The sequence below is a fragment of the Cavia porcellus genome, unplaced genomic scaffold, assembly GCF_034190915.1.
Source record: "Cavia porcellus strain 051 isolate PalLab524CR breed Dunkin Hartley unplaced genomic scaffold, mCavPor4.1 scaffold_11, whole genome shotgun sequence".
Lineage (NCBI taxonomy): Eukaryota > Metazoa > Chordata > Mammalia > Rodentia > Caviidae > Cavia > Cavia porcellus.
The window spans coordinates 31,952,470-31,973,320 of NW_026947494.1; the positions used below are offsets into that span (position 1 = coordinate 31,952,470).

The 20,851-nt window shown below is 42.7% G+C and overlaps 1 protein-coding gene across 2 annotated transcripts in view; it reads left to right on the forward strand.

Annotated features, from left to right (window-relative positions):
- The window catches only part of Egflam (EGF like, fibronectin type III and laminin G domains), a 197,972-nt gene that overhangs the window by 147,303 nt on the left and 29,818 nt on the right, over positions 1–20,851 (forward strand). For both annotated transcript variants that reach the window (XM_063258097.1, XM_005003785.3), the window contains exons 8-16: positions 4,034–4,146; positions 4,752–5,070; positions 6,035–6,135; positions 7,242–7,342; positions 9,068–9,212; positions 12,505–12,694; positions 15,103–15,228; positions 16,333–16,576; positions 20,406–20,517. In XM_063258097.1, coding sequence (XP_063114167.1) covers positions 4,034–4,146; positions 4,752–5,070; positions 6,035–6,135; positions 7,242–7,342; positions 9,068–9,212; positions 12,505–12,694; positions 15,103–15,228; positions 16,333–16,576; positions 20,406–20,517 — 1,451 coding nt within the window. The remainder of the gene's footprint in view (positions 1–4,033; positions 4,147–4,751; positions 5,071–6,034; positions 6,136–7,241; positions 7,343–9,067; positions 9,213–12,504; positions 12,695–15,102; positions 15,229–16,332; positions 16,577–20,405; positions 20,518–20,851) is intronic.

Consider the following 20,851-nt stretch of genomic DNA (forward strand, 5'->3'; position numbering starts at 1 on the left):
TTTCAAAGAAATGAACTAAATAAAAATGTCAAAAGAGAATTTTTGCAAAGACCAGAGAACTTTACCCATTGAATATATTTATACCTTATTTTACACATGAACATGAGCAAAGAATCTGAAATCACTCCTGTCCTTATCAAAGTATCATCTCCCGGGTACAGCAATGGGCTCGTGATCCTTTACTCTGAGGAATTTCCTCCAGCACAGAGAACTCTCTAGAGCCAGTGAAGGGGGAGTAAAGGGTCTTGGTCACCTAGACTCCACCATCTCTGTTCTAGATTCTTATGAACGTAACTTTTAGGTTTTTCAAAGTGCTTTTTAAAAAGTGTATAATAGAGTATTATGGGTAGTGAGTCTTACCTCTTGTCCTAAATTTTCCTTTAATGAAATGCATGGCCTTGGCTTTAAGTCACTTTTCTATATTTGTTTCTGTATTTGTAAAAACAAGCTGGATGAGCTGAATGGTATCTAAGGTCTTTCAGCTCCAAACCTCTAGCCCAAAATCAGGAAACACACAGCACTGGTGGAAGTTTTGGAAGAATGTCATTGATTTGGGGGACAGAAGTCCCACTATGTAAGGATTCCTTTCCAGAAACACCCCCATTTAAGTAGACATGACCAGCAAGGCTGGGCCAGCTCAAACACAGAGTTCTACCATAATGCAGCACTGCTGGGAGGGTCCCCTCTGCTGGGAGAGGTCTGGCTTTGCTGAGCACACCAAAGTGCTGGTTACCTGGAGGAAAGGGATGGGATCTCAGGAAAGTTTAAAATACGGTTCTTGTTCTCATTCAGTTCACAGCCATCTAAGTAACACAAGGGCAGCATTCTAAGCTAGAGAATCCAGGAGGTGTAAGTACTCTCCTAAGCATCTATCAGTTTCATCAAGCTATGGAGATCTATTCTAAACTCAAGATAATGAGCATATCTCCACAGGCAGACAGGTCCATCCAGGTGATGATGGGCCAATAGCCTGTAGGTCTTGGTGGTTCCATATTTTGTGGAGTTATTATTTTCTTGGGAGAGTCTGATGTTTTCTTTCTAAAATATCATTTTGCTTATATCTCATGATAATGCACTTTCTGTACCATCTCCATGGAATGTATGTCACCTGGAAGGACAGACAGACTGGGTGGAAGAGATAGGAGCAGTTCACAGTAGAGAAAATCATTAACACAATACAGGGCGGGTGGGAGCACAGGTTAATGTTAGAGCACTTACCTCACATGCCAGCTCGTGCTAGGGGTTCCATCCCCAGAACACATCCAACAAAATCAAAAAGAAAGAAGGAAATATAGAGTTACCAGAGGGATTCAGGAAACAACTGGCAGAATCAGTTGGCCATTATGTGATTTTGAAAAGAGGGAAAAAGAAACTCAAAATTTTTGGAGTTAGATGATAAATATAGTCAAAAGAGAGACCAAGGATAGATTCCAGCCTTACCGTTTACTACTGTATGTCACTGAGCAAATTATTTACTCTCCACCTGGTAAAATGGGAGGAATAATACCAATTTCACAGGATTTTTGTGAGGATTAATAGAAATAATGTATGAAAAGCTCCTGGCACACTGAAAATATTCAACTTAAATTAAGTTTTCAAATTTTGGGCCCTTTTACTTCCACAATGGATACTTCTATAGCCAAGTGGGAGTTAAGCTGTTGAAACCTGGATTTAGCTTAATGTTGAACCAACTACAAAGTCTTCAATTTCAGGCAACCTACTCAGCCTCCCTTTCTTTCAGCTTACTAATCTACAGAATGGGATTAATTATACTTATCAAAAGGATTAGAAATATATTATTATGCTAAGCACCCAGTAAGTAATACCTTACAAGTAAGGGACAGACAGTAGATTTCAATTTTAAAAATGATAATGGGAAAAGCAGAAAAAAAGATGTTCCTATAATTGCCATTCTTGAACCCCTGACCAAGGGTGCATAGAACAACACCCTGAAGGTAGAGACCAATCTACTAAAGATAAAAACCGGTTTTATTTATGTATCATAATTATTTTACTACCACATGTATTTTTTTCCTTTGAAATACTATTCTGAAAATAAGAGAGACAGAAATGGAGAATAAGGATAAGAAAATGCAGAGATGAAGCGGGATGAGAGGAGGCAGCTGCCCCCAGGGCCTTTCTTGCTCTTTGCCTGGGGAGACCTGGCTCCCAGCTGTGCTGGGTGCAAATGACTTGAGTGAACACCCGTCTGGGCATGGATCTGGCATCACAAGGCTTGAATTGGTAGCTGATAGGTGGACTATTTTAAATAGAACTGTGGGGAATTCCTGTAGAAGGGTGAGAATATCACCTCCTTGGTATAATCCCACCACCACCACCATGTGCCCAAACAGTTGGGAAATAGCTCGGTCCACCTGTCTCCATAGGATCTGCTGACATGTTTCTGTCTGGCCCGGGAGTGATGTCTAGCCAACAGCCTGTCCTCGGTGGAAAAGAATTTCTATTTTCTCCTTCAGCTCCATTTTCAGGCTGGTAGCCTTTTTGCTGAAAGAAGTGCTGTAGTCTAGACATGCTCCAAAGGTGTAGCCCTCAACGTGATGGTGAGAGGTACAGCCTCCCAGCAGTGGTCGGGACAGGAGGGTGAGGCCCTCATCAGTGGAATTAGTGTCCTCAGACACCAGGCCTGAAGAAGCTTCTGCCAGGTGAGAACATGTACAAGGCACTAATGGGAGGAATGGACCCTCATTAGACACTGAACTGCAGGCATCTTGATTTTGGACTTTCCAGCCTCTGGAATTGGGGGGAAAAGTGTTTGTCATTTCAAAGCTACTTGGTATGCAGCAATTTTTTCTTGTAGTTTCCCCAACAGATTAAGATAAGGAGGGAAGTCTTTTTTTTTTTTTTTTTTTTGATCTTTACGAAGTTTATGTTTTTAACACTATTATCTCTGTTTCACTTGTCACCCAAGCACTGAATGTCTGATAACTAATGGGAATCAATACCCTGTCAAAGTCAATCTCTTGCAGTGACAGTAACGGCATGTCCCAGCCACAGCTACTCCCCGTGCCTGCCCCAACCCCAAGCCTGCCTTGCAGCAGCAGGGTACCATAGAGTGGCACTATGGAAGGTCACCAGGCCTCACGGGGTGTTACCCTTTGCAGCCTCAATGGAGCTGCAGTGTATCAGTGAAGTTCGTGAGTGACCACTGAATAAAAATGCTAATGGCCTGTCCTCCAGGGGACCATGGAGGACACATCCCCCTACCTTCCAATTTAGAAGATCACATGCAAATTGTTGGCCCCAAAAGACACAAAGGACCTTTTTTTCTTCTGAATGTAGGAATGCTTATTATGCTCTCACTCCACTGTTTTTGGAAAAGCATTAATTAAATAATTCATACATCAAAAGTATCTATCTATCTATCTATCTATCTATCTATCTATCTATCATGTATCTACATCATCCAGCATCTATCTTATACATTCCTCTTCTAACCCCTGCTGAGTATTTTTGTCATTGTCTTACTTAACAGAGTTTAAATTACATGTATGTGTATACATAATTTTATGAAAATTTAAATGCTGTTGGCTTTTAAATAACATCAAACTAGAACTATTCCTTTATGATTTTCAGTTTTTGCATAAAATCATGTAAGAGTAAGCCATGTTGATGCAATAAATGCTCGTCATCCATTTCCTTTACTGTATGCTGCTTTATTCCAAAGATGTAGGATAGTACACTTATCTGTTCTCTGTTGATGGACATTTAGGGTGTGACTTGCTCTTGTAAGTCACAAACTTGGACCACTTTTTTAATATTCTAAGTTCTGATACTATGGCTTTTCCTGCATGTCCTTGCAGTTGCACATGCTCAAGAGATCTGTAGTGCCAGGTGTGGTGGCACATGCCTGTAACTCCAGCACTTGAGAGGCTGAGGCAGGAGGAGCACACATTCGAGCCCAGCCTTGGTTCAACACTCCCCACTTCCTCCCCACAAACTACCAATTTTTTAAAAAAGTGGAAAGAATTCATAAAGTGACAGGTATGCTTCTTTTTATTTTTTTTTTGTGAAGGGCCAAGGGAAGCAGAAAGTGGCCAATATGGACATTACATCACCAACATGGGTATCATTATGGATGATGATGGTTTTGAAGACAACCTCAATCTGAACATTTCCTTTGAGGAGGTAACAGGAATCTCTTCTTTTAAAACCCAGAGACTTTTTGTTAGTGCCAGTAGACCACAAACATTTTACTTAAAGCTTAAATTGCCCCATTTGTTTGTATCCCCTCATTTTTATTTTTTTATTAGTACATGTTTCTGATGCATAAAGATTTTGTTTTCCCTGGTATGAGGCTCGAGGGAATCATTAATTAGTAGATGTAAAGTCCCAGGCATGCTGACGTTTTACAAGCAGCCACTGCCTGCTGATTTCACAAGCTGGTAAAGAAATACTTAGATTTCCTACATGATGAAATTTTATTGAATCGGGTATTATAAGCAAATGAATGATTCTTTGATAAAGTAATTCCTCTTTGTAAGAGTGTAGTAAGAATAAATCATGTAATGTCAGCTTTTATCGATGATTTAGAGTAATACAGGGGAAGTACTAAAAATCCCTGAGTTTAGAGTTTTTCATGCATAAATTAGGATTGGTGCTTCTGCCCCTTCTACATTCCAGGGCTTTTGGAAGTACTAACAATAACCACATTTTCAAGTGATAGGTAACAGCCTCAACTACGCGGTCCAGTTACCATACTGTTTTTGTACCTTTTCCATCTGTGGCTTCAGGTTAAACCCCTTCCTGATACCAAAGGAGGACACAAAAAATTCTTAGTGGAAAGCAAGACGACATCTCTGTCTAACCCAAAGACTGTGTCCAGGCCTGCCTCCCCTACCTCAGCACCCCTGTCTAGGACCACAGCAGCTCTCCAGCCCACTCCAGCACAGCGAAAGGGGACAAGTGGCCTAGCCATCATGTCGAGGCTCTTTGACTTGTCTTGTAATGAGACCCTGTGCTCTGCTGACAGCTTCTGTGTCAATGACTACACCTTGGGGGGCTCGCGATGCCATTGCAACCTGGGTAAAGGTGGTGAGAGCTGCTCAGAAGGTAAGTCCTTCGGCGAGGGAAAGGTGGGGCACTAGATGAGCCCAGGAGAGACCGAGGGCAGTTCTGTGCTCTGTGCATAGTTCCTTCTCATCCCTCTATAAGACATGCCCTTTCTTCCATCTCTTCATCATTAGAGTAGCTATATGAGGTCAACTGTGAAGCAGCTTCCAAGATAAGGTAGCAACTAGTTGGTACCTTAAGATCCAACTGCCAAGATAAGGTAGCAGCCTTATCTCTATGTATGTCACATGTCCTCTTGGAGGAACAGTCATTGAATCATCTTGACACCTTAGAGATGTAGGTACCACTGCTGTCACATTACTACCAAAATGTTCAGCCAGAACACTTGAGTAATAATTTTGCCAAGATGTAATGCACAAATGTATAACTAGAAAATGAATAGCAGTGGTCTTAAAGCTATTGGTCTTTTTTTGTTTTTTTGGAAGTGATTAGTAACTTCTAAAAATCTAGTTTATTCCTAAGAATTTCAGAAGCTAAAAGTCCCCCAAAGTGAAAAGAGCAGGTGTTAAAAAGTAAAGACTAGAGTGGACCTAGAGACAGGAGCAGTTGTGTTGGGTACACCTGAGAGCCCAGCACTCTGGAAAGCCAAGCCAGGAGGACTGTAAGTTCAAGCAGTCTGGGCAACCTAGTGAGACTTGTCTCAAAACAAAAGTGTCAATAAAGAGCTGCAAGGGCCGGGACTTTAGCTCAGCAGCACAAGGGCCTGCTTGCCAAGCATGAGGTTGTGAGTTCCGATACCAAAAAAATAGAGCTGCAGATGTAGCTTGGTGAGAGGACCCTGGTTTCCATGCCTAGTGCTGCTAAAAAAGAAAAGTAGAGAAAAGAAGAGAGTGAGGTTTAACAGATTTTTCACTTGATAATATCCTGACAAGGGTATACATTGAATTTTTGCTTTTATAACAAATGAAGAAGCAGCCTTCATGTTGTCTTTTTTCTTTTTCAGATATTGTCATTCAATATCCCCAGTTCTTTGGCCACTCCTATGTCACTTTTGAACCTCTGAAGAACTCCTATCAGTCATTTCAAATTACTCTGGAATTTAGGGTAAGAAGGATTGGTCATTTTCTGAGTGCTTGTTGGACATTTTATCACCTTAAAAAGGGAGGGGCAGGAAGAATCAAGGCAGAAGGGAGTGATCACAGAATAGTGTGTCATGGAGTCCACCCTTAAACCTGTTCAAGGCTGCAGTGACAATATTGAATTTTTTAATCACATTCAAGATGCCCAGCAAAGGAAGGGTGGGTTTTGTATGTTACTAAATGATAGATGTGCTGGCCCAAAGCTTCTCACGGAAAATGTTGGAGTCTCAGAAGAGTTGTCTATTGTAAGGCTCCTCCCAGACCAGAATTTTAGAAGTAATAATGCTTTTTCCATTCCAAAATGCCTTTTAAAGGGAGCCCCAGTGGCTGTCTTTGTTGCAACTGAATGAATGGAAACTGCTTCCCACACCCTCAGCTTGTCCTAAAAGCCCAATAAAGGTGGTCTGGTCTGAATCAATGACAGATCAGAATTCAGCCAGTGACTTCAGCTTAATGTGATTCTTTTTAGTATCGTCAAAGAAGAAAAAGGGCTTGGAGGTCTGGAAACAAGACCCCCTTGCGGTCATGGCCACAGTGCTGGGTGTCCAAGAGGTGAGCTGTCCTCTCTTGAGACAGCCTGTATCCATCAGCTAAGTTGTTTTCACCATCTTGCTCTCCTGATGGAAGGAAAGACACAGAGATTTGCTTCCTCCCCAGAGAGAAAGGAGAATAACCAAAAGAATACAGGAAAAGATAGAATGCTCTTTGGTGAGAACAGAGGGTGATGAGCATATGCAATGCTCTCTGTGACCATGACCCTGCTCATGTGGCTTCCTGGAGACCCCACAGACAGAGTCACAAAGCAGAGTAAAAAGCGAGTCAGGAAGTTCTCCCCTTTCTCTCCCCCTTCTTCTGCAGTCTCTGCCATTCCTCACACACTGTTTGTCTCGCTGCCATTTGCCTAATGGAAATGAACGGTACCCGGGAATTCATTAGTCTGGGTGTTGCTGCATGGTAAATAGGGCCACAGAGGAGGACACACAAGTTGCGCATTCATGAGTGTTTCCAGATGGTGCTTTGTGGAGGAGGAGGTGGTCATTGTTCATGTGGCTTTTGTTTGTGTGACAACAGGCAGAGGCAGAGGATGGCTTGCTGCTCTACTGTGGGGAGAATGAGCACGGCAGGGGCGATTTCATGTCCTTGGCTGTCATACGGCGCTCACTGCAGTTCAGGTAACACTTTCCCCGAGTCCCCCGACTTCCAAAATTCTGTTCTGCATTATATTCATATTTTCATAGTCTGGGTGGATCTATGCAGGATGGTAAAGGTAAAGGAATGATACCAGGGAGATGAGCAAGAAGCAGTTTCCTAAATACTGGAGTGTCAGGATGGCAAGTTAAATGCTGAGGCTTGCGTTGTGTCAAATACGGATGACCGTCATGGAGGGCAGGGAGGAGCCTGCCATCTCCCAAGGGCTTACAGAGGAACAAGCTCTGTCTCTACCTTCCCTGAGCACTATGGTGAACCCTGTGACTTGCCTCTTCTGCCCCAAACCTTCCTTTCCCAGCACACTTTGGAAGCCACTTTAAACTTCTGTGTGGCTTTTGGGGCAGAGTTTTTGGCTGGCTGAGAGGTCATGTGGCATCTATCTGAGTGACCAATAGGCACACAGTACTGTCTATTCATGACCAATAGGTACAAGGTCCACAGCGCCTTGTGATGACTGATGGTCATCAGCTTTGTCCACCTTGGTGATGCAATGTAAGATCCTTATGGAACCACTTGCCAGCCAGCTCTTACCCAAGCCTGAGCTTCCTCAGGGACATAGTGAGGATTAAATGAGTTCAGCTCTACAAGTGCTTCGAGCAGTACCTGCCCCAGGGTAAACTCAACAAACACCGACTTTCATTGTCTTTTAAAATTATTTCAGCATAAAAATACTTTGGGTTAAATTGGAGAAACCACTGAGTGACCCAAATGGGCTAAAGAATGGGACTCTCATCCTTTGCTAATGATTTGATTCCTGGAAATTTGATGGTGGCCACCAGGACTGGGACAGTAGTTGTAACCTCATGGGGCCCCAGCAATTGGAGGAAAGGGCAGACACTCAGTGGCACCAGCACTTACAGGCTGGTAGCAGCTCTTTGGCTCCACAACTCATTTGGAGTGACTTCAAAATCTCTCTCTGTGAAGCCTCGAATTTTATCCCACTCTACTGAGAGTCCTGAGACAAATACAGTCCATAAGGAGTGGGCTGATGGTGATGCCAGGCCTGACAAGGCCAGCACCCATCACAGAAAGTGTAACTATTTAGAAGTTGACCAGAAAGAACCAGACTTCCATCTTTTGGGCATATTGACCTTTTTGGCATCCCTGGGTCATGGGTAGGTTTGGAACAATAAAAAGAATGCTTTTCTTCCTACCTACACTGGTGCCAAGCTGGGCCCCTAGTGGGTACCTCTCTTGTATAAGGGCATAGCTGGCCACAGATGGCAGGACCAGCTGCTTGGCAGAATGAGTATGAAGACTTGCATTGTTACATTTTATTAATGTCACAGACCCTGCCCCTTGAGACAAGAGGAAAGTCCCCAGAGAAATTCTTGGACATAGAATGACTCGGGTTCTAGTTTTTAATGCATTAAATCTGCTTGAAGCATCTGTTGATCTCTGGAAAAAAGACAGAGGGTCTTATCTTCCCTTTATCATCTGAGCAGCAGAGCCAGACAGGTTAAGACTTCTTAAAAAGTTCTATGAGCAGAGTAAACAGATGGAGGACATCCCAGGGAAGAAACATTTGGCTCTTTAGGTATACATTTAAACAGCTGTTGATGCTCATAACCACAACTAAACAGATCAACTCAGAAAGGATCCATTATCCTAGAAGTGCTGTCCATGGAGCCTGAAAACACAGTAAGCTGGCTGACGCTAGAATCTCCTTTCTCTTTTCTTCCCCACAGGTTTAATTGTGGGACTGGGGTTGCCATCATCATAAGTGGGACGAAAATCAAACTGGGGGCGTGGCACACAGTCACACTCTACAGAGACGGGGTGAATGGACTGCTGCAGCTAAACAATGACACCCCAGTGACCGGCCAGTCCCAGGTGAGTGAAAGCTGCAGCTCTGCTGGCCTCCCACCACCTTAGCATCCCTAGAGGGAGCCACTGCAGGGAGCAGAGGTAGATGGCCAGGATTTGTAATCAGGTTGGTCTTCAGGCGGTCCAGGTTTCACAGTGAGCCCACACGGCTGAGCTCTGCCAGGTCCTGCACTGTCTTTCCCCACCAGATGGACATTCAGGTTGTGGGTGGGGAGCCTTGACCTCGTGGACAGCATTGCCATTAGGTGCCTCGGTATCAGTCTGTGCCCAGGGACATGTTCTTTTTCCACAAGGACGTCAAAGCCAGGTGTTGAAGAAGACCCATATTGGAAGAACAGAACCCAACATTTGTGTCAAACACAAGGTGTGATTTTAAGGTGGGAATGTCATAATTCTATAGCTTTAGAAAATATTCCTGAGTGACTCATTTGGTTCAATATGCAGGAATAATCTGCTTATCTACATTTGTGGGGCCTGGGGAAGGATCACTGTAGGAATTGGTAAAATAGTTTAATGATTAGGTTACTCAGCAAATTACCTAGCTATTCCCATATTTGTTATGCTCTGAGTAATTTTAGAACTGTGTTTAGAGTAAGCAGTTTGGATTAGCAACCTGCCAAGGAACGGAGCCTGTAATTATAATCAGGCAGGTATCTATTCTCTAAGGGAAAGTGGAGCAGCAAAGCCTTTGTGTGTGTATATACCTAACCTTCCTCTCTGCCCCAGCTCTCGCTGTCTTAGACAGAGGGCCATACCTTGATGATCCAAAAGAAAAAGAAAGGAATCTCGTTAGTTTGGACCCCAGTATTTCCAAAGGAACAAGAGTTGGAATCCCGTAAATATGAATCTGAGGAGCTTGCTTATGACTGTATTGCTAAGGAAGGAGATTCAGGGTATATGAAGTAGAGTTACCTAAATGATAGAGAAACAAGTCTAACATGACAAAATGAAATTTGGTAGGAAAAAAGAGGTGTCAAGCTTGGGTCCAAAATACTACATGAAGACAGGACAGAGAAACTCTAAGAAAAGCAGCACATGTGAAAACATCTTTTGGTTTTAAGCAAGAAAGTTATTAAAAAGATAAAGAAACAGAGACACGTGCTAATAAAGGTAAAGAAAGTTATAGGCTGCTTTAATAGAGGTGTAACATTTAGAAAAGGGCGGTTACAGTCTTTTTCTATGTTGGTGACTACATGGGAGCGTCCAGTGGCTTTAATTGTGATTCTAAACTCAGAAGAGGATTAAATTCATCTCTGTGATGACATTGTAAGAAGGCCCTAGGTAAACTGAAGCGTGTTCAAGGGAAGGTCACCCAGACAGGGAGATGATTGAAATCTTTTAATAATTGATGACAGAAGCATTCTTCCATTGGGAGAAGGAAGAGGTCTGCATGGAAGCTGGCTTTTCAGTGCAGTCAGAAGAAAAGTCCTGAGGAAGAAGCTAAATGGGGAGACCATTGTTAGCTTTATCTGCTCATACAAGATGCCCAGGGATGTGACAGACTGTCAGGAGATGATTTCCTGTCCTTGGGAACATTCAAAAAGTAACTTATCTACACCTTGGGTAGAGATGTGTAGGGAATCCAGTAGCCGGTGGAAGTTTGGATTATGTGAGTTTTCATGTTGTTTCCGATCCCAAGACTCTATGGCTTTAATAAATATAAGAACTAATTGCACAAAGCATGTAATTTTATGGATGTGCAGGGTGAAGTTTGTCTTTGTACTACTGGGATTTGCTGAGCGAGTCCTAGAAGCAGGACCACAGATGGGGAATGTTTAATAGACTGTCATGGGAGATTAGAATTCTATTTTAAGGTTGCCTCCTCAGAAACAGACCCAAGATGAGGGAGTCCTGTGCAAGTGATGTATTAAGAAACTGTTCTCCAGGGAGACTGGTAAAGGTGAGAAAAAGCTGGACAGGGAAGAGGAGAAAGGCAGCATGGAGGAGATCGCAGGTGCAGTTCTTCAGAGTAGGGCTTTTAGCTGGTCCCGCAAGAGAGCTCTGGCTATAAATTATATCTTAGAGTTATTTCAAACTGTCACAGGTTATCCTGGGGGAAGGCAAACCTCAGAGCATTTCCATTTTCCTGCATAGGCAGGCAAAGCAGACACCAGAGATCTCCCAGTTAACCCCATTAGGGGGAGGTAAAGGCCAGGCTTGAAGACTGCTGCCTGGGATGTTGTTGTGAAGGCCACTGCTAAAGAGCCACCCGCCCCTACCCTTTATTACTCTGGAAAGCAATTGAGCTGCCAGGCATCTTGCTGTGGTCCTGGAACAGGGAACAAGACCAGAGGGGAAGGTGAGGTCTAAAAGAACATCTGAGGATGTTGATGAAATAAATCACCAGAGTATTTAATTCATCTATTGAAAGCAGTATGTTTAGTGGCCAAACAGCTTTAATTAACCCTTCAAAGCCACAGCAGTACTGTGCGGTTCTGTCTATCCTTTACAAATGATTCTTATCTGCTCTTCAGAAAAGATAAAGCAATGTTTACATTTCTGATTGCTGGAAACAAATGTTAATAGAGTGCAGATTACATGTCAAATGCTTCTATCTTGGACATTTTTTGAGAACGGGGAAGTGTGCCCTTTCCCATCTCCTGTTTTTATCCTTTAATCCAAGTAAATTACAAAAAGCATGACCAAGGGTGCCTTAATTTTTTTTTCTAACATTCAGCTTTTGTTCCATAACCTCCAAACCTGCAATCCAGATCGTGGATTCATCTAAGGCTATAAATTTCCCTACCTTACTGTAAAAACATCTGTGAAAAAAAGTTGTAACCATAAACAATTGCAAAATATTTTGCAACACACTCTGTTTGGCAATTATTCCTGTACTGTGCTTCTTGCAGTATATAAAATAAAGGTGACTCAGAAGGAGAAAGGATAGAGGATAATCTGCAAGTACACAAAGTTAATATTGCCACCTTTGGGGGACACAGCTTGGCTCTGTGACCTGCCCAAGGTACACAGTAGATTGGTGTCAACACTGGCAGGAAAATGGTTGTTTTTGGATGCCAAACACTCTGTCAGGTTGGTCGGGGCTCTGACCTCCTTCCCTCCCTTTCCAGGCCTTCAAAATTGCCTCTGCCAGATGAACAGCCCCGGAGAAGCTCACTGAATTTTCTATGGTATCCTGGGATTTCAAATTCCACCAGGACTGTTCTTAAAGACAAATAGAGACAAAGGAAAACACTGCCTTGTAACCCACACCTTAATCACTTCCTTCATCAAAATGTGCCATGCTTTGGCTGTTGCAATTTTTTTTAGTGAGATTAAGTTTTCTTCTTTCTTAAAGGGCCAGTACAGTAAAATCACCTTCCGGACTCCTCTGTATCTTGGTGGGGCCCCCAGCACTTACTGGTTGATCAGAGCCACGGGGACAAACAGAAACTTTCACGGTTGTGTGCAATCACTTGCTGTTAATGGGAGGAGGATTGACATGAGGCCCTGGCCACTGGGAAAAGCTCTCAGTGGAGCTGATGTGGGTAAGTGACAACCAGCGTGTCAGGAGGGCCATGTGTATTGCCTTGGCCACATGTGGGGAGAGGCCTGCAATCCTGGAAGCTGGTTCATGTGGAACTCTAGGAGGCGAGTTGGCCCATGCTGTGCTCTGCAGACATGTGGGTCTGAGACCAAACACCAAGATTTGGTGGCAACATGGTGCACCAAACCTTTGATTGTGTCCTGCTGCCATCTTGACCTCTTTGTAAAATGTGGCTGAGCTCACTGGACAGTGACCTACAATTTAGCCTTGTCACCCAATTTACCAGTGGAAAATAATGTGAGAACAACTTTTCTGTGCCTTCTTTTGAGAAGAAAAGTTCAAATTCCAATTCTGGACCACTATGGCAAACACCTTGTCTGCCCTGGGGTGGTTTTGAAAGCAATAAGAACATTTACGCAGTTCCCTGAAGGCAACAGGTAGACAGTGCCTAGAATGGTTAATTCAGTGACTCTGTTAGTTTACTGAAAATGCTGTGACAAAACATCACCAACCACAAAGCTCCAACATCAAAAATTTAATTTATCATGGTTCTGGAGGCTGGAAGACCAAGGTCAAGGTATAGGCGAGGTAGGCTCTCCTGAGGACATTAGCTTTGTCCTGCAGGTGGGTAGTTACCTTCCTTCACTGTCCTCATGTGGTCTTTCCTCCATGTGTCTGCATATGTGTCCAAATTTCTTCTTCTAAAGACATCAGTCAAATTTCATTGGAGTCCCACTCTTATAATCTCATGTAACATTAGTTTCCTCCTTAAAGGCTCTATTTCCAAACATGAATGCTGGAGGGCGGGGGGTTTGGGGGAATATGGTGCAGTCCATAGCAGCAGTGGCTACAGGTCTCACCATGGCTTATACACTCTTCGAGCACCTGCTTAAAGCTATGAGGGGCTGGAGATAAACTGATGAACAAATCAGATGGGATCCCAGTGCAGCCTCCGTGCACCTGCCATGGGGAGAGCCTAAGTTCATCAGATAATTCCCCAAGTAAAAATGTAAAATGACAAATAGAGTTGACTGTTACACAGTGCAAGTGGTGAGGCAATAGTGGTGTCTAATAGTGAGCCAGCATGTTCCTGGGCTGGGAAAATCATTCTGAGGAAGCAGGAGTAGGAGCTGAGGTGAAGCGAGGACACAGGCTGGGACTGAACAGAGACCACAGTCCCTTCAACGTGTACTTCTGGTGGCTGCCAGCTGAAGTCACAGAGGCCAGCCTACTCCAGCCCAGGGGTCATATTTTGGAGACAGTACTTTGTGGGTTTCTGCTAGCAAGCCCTAAGCCAGTCTTGGCTTCTGTGTGCACAGGTGCACAGCCTTACCCCACCCCTCCCGCTGAGTGCCTGTGAGAGAGGGCTGGAGGAGTTAGACCAGCACAGGTGACTGATGAAGAAAAGAGAAAAAACTTGCCCCGCTAAAGTGACAGAATCAGACCAGGGTGGGTGAGCGATACCTGCTCATGCAGGTGCAGCCTTGGACACTGGCAAGGAAGTGGCACAGCTGGGCTACTCACTTCAGAACCCAACCAGAGACAAAGGCCTTTGCCTCCAGCCCCATAAAACCTGCTCTGTACTGGCTTAACTATTTCTGGGCCAAATCATGCTCCTTTTGTTTCACTTATTTCTTATATATAAGGAGAAAAGGAAGGCCAAAGACAGAAGAAAAGTAGCCCTTGAAATAACCACTTGTTTTCACTTTACCCAGTGGCCTTGAAAGAGACAAAGCTCATTTGCCTTCGTGGAATTTTCTAATACACTTGATAAAGGGAAGAGACCCATGTGATGTTAAACCTTTCAGAACTTTTTGCAATCAGCTTGTTGCTAGTAAAGTGGTGGCTTTGGAAACAGAAATAAGGGTTCTGAAACTCATATGCTGAGGTATCGCGGAGTCACCCTTTTCCCCAGGATGGAAGACCCCACCACTGGGGTGAGATAAGCTGTGCCATGGCTGTTGAACTCCTCTAGCGCTTACCTTGCTTGTCTCAACTCTGACCTAACATAGTAGCAGCACTTAAGCTAGTTGAAGTCATACAAATATTGCTTTTAAATATAATCAACACTCGGTTTCCATTGGAGGGACTGCAACCCAGTCTTCTGGGAACAACAGAGACAAATTCAAGCAGTCAAGCAGAAGCAATTCGGTCATCCCTCTCACGGTCATAAACTTGTCCACAGTAAATAAACTTACAGTGTCCATTAGATTTGGGGAAGTCTGTGTGGCTCTTCATAAGGAGCAAGCCAAAGTCAAATTAAAATGAAGGGCAGGCTCTGCTTGCTGTTGCACAGAGGTGCAGATCGGTAGCAGCAGGGACCAAACTGTTTGCTTAGAACTGTGAGGGGCTGGATGGTGGGATGGACACACCAGTAAACCGGCACTGTCATTCCTGCTGTGTGTCTAGGGGAATGCAGCAGTGGGATCTGTGATGAAGCCTCGTGTGTCAATGGAGGGACCTGCACAGCAATCAAAGCCGACTCCTACATCTGCCTCTGTCCTCTTGGGTTCAAAGGTCACCACTGTGAAGACGGTGAGAAATAAGCAAGTTGACTGTGTTTCTTCTCTGAATGTTAATTCACATGATATAATGTTTCATTAACATACTTTACACAAAGTGCCATAACTTTCTGTGGGGTCAAGGTTGCTTTGTTGGGATAGAAGTATTTCATAGTGCCAAAGTTACAAATCAATGAAAACATTTTCCATTTAAGATGCTGAGCTGGGGTGGGCTCCTTTGGGGCCTCAAATAACTTCTAGAAGGCCTGTATTTGTACGGTTTATACTGGGCTGAATTTGAAGCTTTAAAAGCTTGTGGTCTTTGTAGTGCCTGTGAGTTTGAGAGAAAAAATTGGGAAGGTGCACACAGAAATTAACAATGTAGACAAGGTGCTCTTATTTTTCCTTCTTTGCAAGTGTTCTGCTTAATACTGTGTACATATTATGTAAATATAAATGCATGAATACACATATGTATACATGCATGTAAGGTACTTGAACATACTTGCGTGCAAACTAACACATAAAAATAATACCTGAAAATTTGAAAGATTTTGGAAAATAATACAATCTTGAATATACTTGAACTTTTCTAGAATTCCAAAATTTAAAACAAAACAGGCTAAGGTCACAATGGTAATCACATTCCTCTACAAATAATACCATATTGAGAACATTTTTAACATTATCATTTCAAATCTCATTTCAGAGTGAGCCCACGCAGTTGCATACCCTCTTCTGTTCACTAACCTTATGGTGTAATAGAGGCCAGTTCTTGTTTGTATCATAAATGCAAGTCAGTGGGGGTGTTGATGAGAGGGGCTTTTGCTCCCTCCAATCATGCAGGCCCAGGAACAGTCAAGAACAGTCACCAGGGATTCAGGTCTCTGCCAACTCATGATTCCTCCAGGGCCCTAGAGTCCTCCATTGAATCCTGTAGCCAGGCTTCTTGTGAGAGGACAGAATGGGGAAGACGGAGGGCAGTTTTAGAGGCCAGCCCTGGGGTACCATATGATCTTTCGCCCTGTTTTGCTGGCCAGAATTCAGACGTGCCCCCTCTTGGCTTCAGGGCTGGGGGAGCAGCACAGCTGGCCACTCTTGGCACACCGCAACTGCTAATGCCTTGCTTGTCCCTTAGCTTTCACCTTGACCATCCCTCAATTCAGAGAGTCTCTGAGATCCTACGCTGCCGTGCCCTGGCCCCTGGAGCCCCGGCATTATCTGTCCTTCACAGAGTTTGAGATCACATTTCGGCCAGACTCAGGGGACGGTGTCCTCCTATACAGCTACGACACAGGCAGCAAGGACTTCCTGTCCATCACCATGGCAGAGGGCCATGTGGAGTTCCGCTTTGACTGTGGTTCCGGGACCAGTATCCTGAGGTGAGAGCTTGGGCCTTCTGCAACCTCTTCTCCCCATAAGCCAAATAGCAACCTCCGTGGAGAAAAAACAAATTGCTATCATCTTAAACTCTGCTTATTTTCCCTACACCATTCTGTTTTTGGAAATCTCCCCTGCTTCCTAAAGATGACAGGCTTCCCAAAGGTCTGCTGCTTAGGAGATTTCCTTTTCCCACACAACTCTACAGCCGGTAGAATCCTCTGCTTTGAACTATAGAAAATAAACTTGTTTCCAATGGGAGGTAAACTCTCTCCTTTTCCTCTTGAGGTCATGCAGTGCTATCAGCAGGTAAGCTTTTGATGAATTGCAATTCATCAGCACCTTACACAGATTATCATATGGCTAGTGCTCGACAATTATAAGATGACAAGGAAAAGATTTTAACAAATTTTAATGCATAGAAGTATCTTTAATGATTGTTTTGTTTTTTACCTTTTAAACTGTTTCATGGATGATAACTAATGATCTCACAGTTCTCTGACTGCTGTTCAGTACAATGAGTCATCAACAAACACAGATCCCTTTGCTGACCAGCGCACTCAGGAAAGATGGGTGATGAGTGGTTTCAACAGCATGGTAGTAAATGTGTGCTTCCAAATGATTTGCTGGTGTTTGTAAAATTAGTCTCAATAGCCAAACTTTGCTCCTGTTGTCTAGTCTGTACTACTGAACTACTTAGCAGATCAATTGTTCCCATACAGTGAGTCAGTATCTTTTTTAATCCCTTGGAGTCTGCAGTTGGTAAGTGCAGATATTTTTCTTATTTGTTTATGTCTTCTTATTATTGTGTTCCTTTCATGGTAGTTTTAACCTTCAAGTCTAAGAGATGTTTATCTAATGCAGACATTTTTCTAGTTCCTACATTGGTCTAATTCTTCTCTTTTGAAACTCGCTGAGATGTTTTGCTTAATGGTGCTCTGCAACAGGCTGTCAGGTAGCCTCTGGTTGTTTTAAAGGAATTCGCAGGCCGTGTTCAATCACTGTTTATACCACTCACCTTGCATTTTTAGAAGAAGTGTGTGTGAGATGTTACCACTGTGCATTTCCCCTAACTGCTGATCATTTTTTATAGCTGATGGGAATTGCTATGCATTAGTTCTAACAGTTCTCTATAAGAATGAATTCTTTGTCCTTGTGGTTGAATTCCTACACATCATGACACCTCCTCCTTGGGGAATGGACAAACATTTTTGTATCTGTGGTTATGCAAAATATCTTATATCTCAAGACAACTCTGGTGGATATTTAACTGACTCAATTTACATATGATTATGCAAAATAGTCTAAGCAATTCATTTGGAACTATATGTTAAGTTTAGAAAGAAAAACACCTCAGCTATCATCCTGCACTTCAAATGGCTTCTTCATGACGAGGAGTGACCAAAAAGAACAAGAGGCCAAGAGCTCATCATCCCTCCTCCTGGGCAGATTGTCCTCTCTACCTGCTTCTGTAGGGCTTCAGCGGGGAGGTCACAGGCACATGAACCTTTACAAGTCCAGTGTTTCACTTTCTCCTAAATTTATGCCCATTTTTAACAGGAGATACATTTAATTTTTTTAAAAATGCCAATTACTGTTTTCCTACTTGTCAGGAAGAACTTTCAGAAAAAGAATTCCTGATTATTAGGTGACGAAAACAAGGCAAGAGTTTCTCATGAAAAGCTACCATCTGCCCCCTCGTCCCATCTTCCCTAGGATACCCTGACAACACTGACCACTATCGGCATTCCAGATGGTTCTTTGGAAGCTGTTTATTTGGAAAATCATTTCAAAATCTTCCCACTTAATTAAGAGAATTCAGTGAAAGCCTGAACTGCAAGGAGTTATAAAATTGGCCAAATCATTTTAACTTTAGGAGAAGGATAACGTGATCAAAATCATTAAGGACTTGATTGAAAAATCAAGACAACTGAAGTGAGCTCTTGATAACTGTGATCAATATAGTGGTACAGAGGAAGGTAGCGTATTGACAGTAGATGACCTCTGCAGGACAAGAACATGACAATGATGCTGGTAATTATTATGGAAATAGACCACTTAAAAAGGGCCCTTGCTTCTTTATTGTATATTGATTTAGCCAGGGTGATTAAATTCTAATTGCTAAGGACAAATCACAAAAGCATTTGCCTTAGCAAAAAAAATCAAATGAAGGGGTGGTGACCCTTCAATAATTGTGTCCATTGTTATTCCTCATGGTTTTCTAAAGATGATCCATGGTCAAAAATATAATTGGGAGCTTTAGTGAAGGCCAGGAACTAGAAACTGTTAGAAATACAGATGCAATAAAGTTACTCTTTCTGCACACCTTACTATAAAATGTAATCTGGAAGAATCCTATAAATATTATTGAAGCCCCAAGCATTTCTACCGTGACTTAATAATTAACTTTTTAAAGTGTTTAATCTTTTTCATAAGATCAGAGAACATAGTATCTGTTTCTCTTTGTGTTAGTCCATTTTGTTCTGGCACTAGCAAAATTCCTCAGAATGGGTAATTTATAAAGAACAGAGATTAATTTTTCCCAGTTCCGGAGGCTGGAAAGCCCAAGGCCAAGGAGAATGCATAAACTTTCTTGTTTCATTATCTCCATGGCAGACAGCAGAAGGGCAAGTGAGCATATGCCCATAAAAGTGTGGGAAGAATGGATCTGTATCCATCATGTTTTGAGAAACTCATTCCCACCATAACTAGCACACTCCACTGATAACGTCATTTATGATAACTCATTTATGAAGGCAGAGCCCTCGTTACCTAATCACTTCTCAAAGTTCCTACTTCTCAACATTGTTGCACTGGGATTAAAATTCAAACTTATGGACTTTGAGAGACACATTCACACCATAGCATCTCTTCCAACATTTTATTATGAAGAAATTTCAAATGTAGAAAATTTGAAAGAATTGAAAACATTCATGAATATACAGGGAATCACATGTCCCATATAATTGTTTTTTCTTCTTCAAAGCTTATCCATAACTGCTTACCAAATTTTACCCTTGGGTCATCCCTTAACTATAAAACCAGACTCACTGTACCCAATTTTTGGTTTTTTTAAATAAGAATAAGATAGTAAATGCCCTGCTTCTATCATGAAGTTCACTAAATGATAGGTAATACTGTTGTTATTAAGCAGAAAGGTTTCTTTATGTTAAATGAATTGATACCTGAGAATGGTATCAATTTTTGATAGCTAGACTGAAATAGTTGACAATGATCCATAACACGCTAACTCGTGTTCAGTTTCCATCTATCTTAGTCAAGATTCTCCAGCAAAATAGAATCAAGACTATAAAAAAATATATAGAAAGAAATTTATCTTGTAAGTTTGTCTCACCTGACTATAGAGGCTGAGAATCCCACAGTCTACCATCTGCAAGACATCTGAAAAGACAGAGGTGTGATTCTGTCCAAGCCCATAAACCCGAGAACTGAGGCACCTTAGTACAGTTCCTGGTCTGAGACCCAGTGACCAAGAACAAGGAGGCTGATAGTATAAGTTCTGGTCCATGTCTGAAGAGCCAAGAACCAAGAACATCAATGTCCAAAGCCAGGAGAATATGGATTTCCCAGCTCATGCAAAGAAAAAAAGTCATACTTTTTCTATCTTTTTGTTCTATTTTGGCCCACAAGACATTGGATGATGCCCATCCACATTGGTGAGGGTAATTTTCTTTATTCAGTCTGTCAACTCAAATACTAGTCTCTTCTTGAAACCCCTCCATGGGCACAGAATGTTTACCAGTTAATTCGGTGCCCCTTTAGCCCAGCCGAGTGGATGCACAAAGTTAACATCACGTCTCTCTTCAACAGGAGTGAAGATCCTCTCACCCTTGGCCAGTGGCATGAGCTGCATGTATCTCGCACGGCGAAGAACGGTATCTTACAGGTGGATAAGCAGAAGGTAGTAGAGGGAATGGCGGAGGTAAGAAGACCACAGCTTTTCTCTTGCTGGTTAGTGTGAACCAAGTTCCAGATCTCTAATGATTTTGGTAGCAAAGCAGCAAAGTCTAGTATTTAAGCACATGGATTCCAGTGCTAGGGTTGAAAGCCAAGCTCCCTGCAAGGCAATTACTTTTCTACTTTACAGTTATAAAAGGGAGTTATAGTAATGGTACTGACCTCAAAGGGTTTAAGGGTTGAGCTACTAATAAATGTAGCCTTAAGGAATTGCCTGCTACCATCTTTATTCTCAGCCTCTTCCCTTGTTCTTATCAGGAGTACAGTGTGGTAGGCAAGACTATAGGTTGACGTGTCTG